The 5,108-nt window shown below is 54.3% G+C and overlaps 2 protein-coding genes across 2 annotated transcripts; both read left to right on the top strand.

Moving 5' to 3' along the window:
• Positions 1-3,646: 3,646 nt before the first annotated feature.
• TGME49_287460 (hypothetical protein) lies at positions 3,647-4,091 on the top strand (the record flags this gene model as incomplete). Its single annotated transcript, XM_018782010.1, has 1 exon — positions 3,647-4,091. Exon 1 carries the CDS (start codon positions 3,696-3,698, stop codon positions 4,089-4,091), a length of 396 nt encoding a protein of 131 aa, XP_018637854.1. The 5' UTR covers positions 3,647-3,695.
• Positions 4,092-4,601: 510 nt separating this feature from the next.
• TGME49_287450 (hypothetical protein) lies at positions 4,602-5,100 on the top strand (the record flags this gene model as incomplete). Its single annotated transcript, XM_018782009.1, has 1 exon — positions 4,602-5,100. One exon carries the CDS (start codon positions 4,602-4,604, stop codon positions 5,079-5,081), a length of 480 nt encoding a protein of 159 aa, XP_018637853.1. The 3' UTR covers positions 5,082-5,100.
• Positions 5,101-5,108: the final 8 nt, after the last annotated feature.

The raw sequence follows: 5,108 nt of genomic DNA, 5'->3' as shown, positions 1-5,108 counted from the left end.
GACACGTACCTTTCTGTGCCCCCTGCAGTCGCTCCCGGTGGTTCGGAAACGAACGTGGACACGAGAATCTTTAGTCCACCGTCATGACCTGCGGGATGACGCGCTGCGTGTCAAGCAGATGTTCGCGTCTGAATGAATTGTGAATTTGCGTCAGACTACGCCTGTCAACAAGGAGGTTTGGGACGCTGCACTATGACAGCAACCATCTCTGCCTATCTGTGCTTGCAGAGTCAGATCAACAGTAACAGGTGGTGTGGCTACTTTCAAAGGGTGGCCCCGCCTTCGTTCGGCAGGACCGTTCGGCACATTTGAAGAAGGACAACACGAATTGAGAGCTGTGGCGCATCATGTTTCGACATATGCGATCACAGGGTCTGGACATTAGCGCTCTTTCTTGGTAGTCGAAAAATGGCCAGAGAATCTCAGGAGGCGTCACAATGTGTGAGCGATTTGCGAGGGGTCGCCGGAGTTCTTTCTCGAAATTGTCACCACGAGCAGAGATGTCGCTCCACCAATTGCTTGCCGACCGATTCAGTGATGATGTGAGCAAAAGACGGTAATGTCGGGGGACATGTGCGAGAGCCCACCAATGAAGAGGTCCTCGGAACGGTAAATGACCAACAGCACGAAAAAGCGAGAATTCGTGATGTACTGTACCTCGATAACGTGAGTATGCACCATCGTTTTTGTGGGCCTACCAGCTGGTCTGTGTGGACCTACCAGCTGGCTAGTCCTAGCTCGACATGTGATACCAACCCAACTGAGGTCCGTACGTACCCCGCACAGTCTGCATGTACGGTAGCCACATCTGCCTCTCCATCTCCGAGCAAGTCTGAGGAAATCGCTAACACCACGTAGATAGACTTCGCCAGACGATCTCGGTGTCGTGTTTGTGACATCCGACAGTCTCACCTTGTATTGCATAGCGAGGCAAGAAAAGACAACAGCTTAATGACTCTCACCCCCGCTCCACAGGATATGCAGACTCCTATGGTGTACACGTTGAGTGCAACGCAGGAATGTCTCTGCTGGAATTTCCGCTCTCACGCATGACGCGCCAACAGAGCGAGGATGTCTGCCTGCTACCCTGAGGGAGAAAACTCAGTACCTGATTTGAGGAAACGCTTGCTTGTTTCCGGGGCGTCCTACCCGTCGGTCGCCTAGCCCTTCACGCACCGGTGTCAGTGGTCGATAAGGGTGTCGCGAGAGAGGCGCGTCGTGCTAGCGTTGTTCTGCCAACCCCAAGATTACAGGAACTGACCTGACGGTATACGAAAAGAAGGGCTGCACCTGCAGGTTATTGATATGTCTTGACTACAGTGAAGGGAGATGCTGTCGGACACGGTTCCAACAGAATGCGGACGATCCAGGGCGTCTCCGAAGGAGACAGTCAGATTCACCTTCACCTGCACGAGGTCTGGGACAAGGGAAGAGGCAGCGGAAGCGAGAGGCCCCGGGGCAAATAATGTCCCTATTGATGAACCCCAGGAGAAGCGTGGGTAAAGGCATGGATCACCACAGCTACTGTTTTCGTAATGTCTCTTACAGGCTGGGTAGTCTACTGTTACGATACAATTCCATACAGAACTGGCGAGTTCAGAGCAATATGTGATGGCACCATTGGCACCTGCTGGCATGATTATCAGGTGGAGTCCGGCGGACAGCATTCAGTGGGGTTGTGTTCAAGATGTGCAACTTCTGACTTCTACCTTCACCTAGTCTGGAGCGAACGCAAGCTCGTCGCTGAACACCATACAGCAATAATCTCACACATCTACTAACCTGCATCGTTATTTTTAAAGAGAACCTCTATTTTCTCAGCAATTTGCCGTTGGAGTGTCGTCCCTGAACAAAGTCGCGAGGAGCTTCGGCAGGGTGAAAACTCGGCAACGCCTCAATCACCGTGGTGCCAACTGAATGAAGAACAGCCGGACGGCACAACCGCAGAGGGGCAGTTTCTCACTTTAGGCTGGAAGATTAGCTGTTCTGCAGCTTCGCGTCTCCGTGAGGGCGCACACTGTGCTCCAATGCACTCCGTTCCTATGACACGAATGTATGCATCGGCGCAGTGTGTTCCCATGGTGGCAAGTTTTCCGGCGTGCCTTCTGCCAGAAGCGGGGTGTGAAACAAACAACCTCATTCCGACTGTGGTGGTCTAACGTGGTCACACGTTTTCTGACGCAAATTCCGAACGGCGACGTCTCCCACGGCACGGTCCTGTTTTCATGAAACGTTCCAAAGAACCCTTTGATCGTTAACAAACACTTTTCAAAACAACCGAACCACAAACGGGCAGGTGGAGTCGCGGTGCCTTTGTGCCGATGAAGCGAGCCTTTGTGCTGGGGTGCGCTTCGACGAACTACAGGTTGCTTTGTTGGGACGTCCAGTTATTCAAGCTGTACAGCCCCACTATGACGCTTGTCGTCTGGGCCTTACGGTATTTCTCTACAGGATGCATGAACCGACGCGGATTTCGTAGTACAATTTCTTACAAGTCGGCCAATGGGTCATGCCGATGACCGCATTTCCCACGTGCCCATGCGCCTCGCGAGCGCCAGACGCAACAACGGGCACCAGTGGTTCCGGGCTACAAATTGAATCCCGAGGTCGTCTCGTCCCAAAACACTCTGTCGTCGCCCGAACACCACGCCGATGGCAGTCAATGGACCGAGAGGAGCTCTTGGAGAACAGGGTCGAGGGTCGCCAGGACCGTCGACTGCGGAACCACCAGTAGGGGGAGTAGTCACCAACATAGCAGTTCTTGCGTTCCTCCTTGTTTTGTTTACCATCTCCGCCCTGACACCCAGATCAACAGTGCCTATCGTTTGGCGGCTGAGGCAGCGACATTAACAGGACTGCATTTCGTTGCCACATTGCTCGCCTACATCTGAGTTGGTGAAAGGAGACACAGTACGGTATAGTGCCTACGGTTTCCACGCGTTCGGCGACTCCTACCGGTGCGCACTCAGCAGCACTGGAGCACCAGGCGGTGATGCGTCGCACCAACTGTGTCCAGTCCTTGGGAACGACAGGCAACGACGGGCGTGTCGCGTGTGCTCGTCGAAGGGGCGACTACCCAGGGACTACTTTCGACGGTTTACGAACAGTCTCCCCCAGGACTGTCGCTGTGGACATAGAAGCGACGGTGGCTTGTCAGCCGAACAACCGCTCCGCCGTAATAGGGCAGACCAGACAGAACTGAAGACGAAAAAGACGCTTGGCACATTTATGAAAGTTGTGTCGTGTGGCCGTCAAGTGCTTGAGCTCGATGTCTGGCAGGAGCGTCTCTGTCGGGTCGCAGCCGTTGGTTGCTGTACTCGGTTTACTGGCGGCGGTTCAAATGCGCGTAAGAAAAAGCCGCATCTGTGCAGGCAATTCAATCTCTGTCGATCATTGTCGACATGCAAATGCGAAGCGTTGTGGTCAACTATGAGAAGGGGTCATTTTCCGAATTGGCGCTCTGTGGCGGAATGTTACGTGTGGGGCAACCCACGCGGTGTCCTCGACAAGGAAACAGTGAATAATCTATCTGTCGGATTGACCGACAGTTCGAGTAGAAGACTGACACGCAACCTCGCCTGGGAGGAGAAAACTGTACTGACGCAGGGGGGCCCTCGTCTGTCGCCCTGGCGTAACGAGCGGATGGACCGTCCCGCTAGGTGGCAACCGCTGTGTGTTTCTTCGATGAGACAAGGATGGTATTTTGGGGGCCGCCGTCCCTGTTACGTCTACTTATCTCTCTACATGCTTTGGTGCAATGGCTGGGCGTCTTTCGCAGCAAACCAGACTCTAAGGCAGGAATGATAATTGTGTGGTTTCGTTCGTCACCCGAGCTGCAAGCTGTCACTGCCAGCCACACGCCAGGTGACGCAGCATCGAAGGAATCCGGAGAATCTTCCGACGGTCACGATGGTGATTCAGCCGCATCCGAAAACCCCGAAGACGTGTCCGAGTCGAGCCGCAGACAAGGGACCTCCGGTGTGGCACCACTGACATCTCCAGAGGACGAAGGATCGCGTTCCACGCTTGCCCGAAGGTTAGAGAAGGAGCTAGCGCAACTACGAGCTCAACGGCGTAGGGTTCCAACGTAATCGATGCCATCAGCGTTGTCGCTGGTCCAGTGAAGACAGTTATGTCAAGTACAGGCTGAGAGAGGTAATTACCACGCTGTCAAGGATCATGAATGTTGTCGTCGTAGACACTGTGCGGGTAATGCGCGTTTTCGGTCCCGCAGCACTGCCTACACGACACGGCACCGCGCAGGATGAGTGTCGGTTCTGCTTCGCTCTAGTTGGAGCGATATTCACATAAGCTTGTCTCGGTGCTCCAGGTGGTCCTGTTACCCAGAAGGTCTGTCGATCTCGCGAAGCCGGGAGTTGGGAATTACAGGTGGAGACTCTTCCGGTGAGTGTGCAGTCATCGCATAGTTGAATCATCATGGCTCGCGAGTGGGCGCGTTAATCGTGTGTGACCCTGATTGCAATCTGTGCCCGTGTGAGGCTTCCCCTCGTCCGCAGAAGCCCGCGCTTTCCTCATCGCCGGAGACTCTAGCGCGGATCAGAGCAAAGTATCGGTCGTCAGTCGATAAGAAGAAACGGGAAATGTCTGTGGTGGAGCAGTCCATCCGTGAGATGGAGTTACAAGAAGCAACCCTTCGCGCAAGGCTTCTCGAGTGCCGCAGAGGATGCAGCCAGGGACCAGAAGAGTCTAGCACTGAAGACGCTGCAGGCACGTCGACCTCGGCTGGTCATCTCCAGGGCGAGCCTACCAAGGCAGACCCCTTCTCAGCGGCGCCACCCGCTCATACAAACAATCACAGCTGCAATTGCCGATCAGACAAGAGATGTACTCTAGTGCAGTCGGGGTCTACCCTGTGGTACAGGCGTCACACGCCACAGAACACTGACAGACTTTTTCTGGTTGCGTGCTCGAATGGACGAAGAGCCTCGATAATCATAACTGGCAGACATGCCTGGGTTGAGTGTGACATGCCGATAGTGTCCGGTGATATAGGCTATCCGCACATCCAGGTGCGTTTGCGGTTACGTATGTTAGATGCTGACATCCGGGCTGCAGGCTGACTCACGGAACCAGATTGAGGCAGCTGA

The sequence above is a fragment of the Toxoplasma gondii genome, chromosome V (assembly GCF_000006565.2).
Source record: "Toxoplasma gondii ME49 chromosome V, whole genome shotgun sequence".
Classification (NCBI taxonomy): domain Eukaryota; phylum Apicomplexa; class Conoidasida; order Eucoccidiorida; family Sarcocystidae; genus Toxoplasma; species Toxoplasma gondii.
Note: the sequence above shows the minus strand (reverse complement) of the source record. Positions and strands in the feature narration are given on the sequence as shown.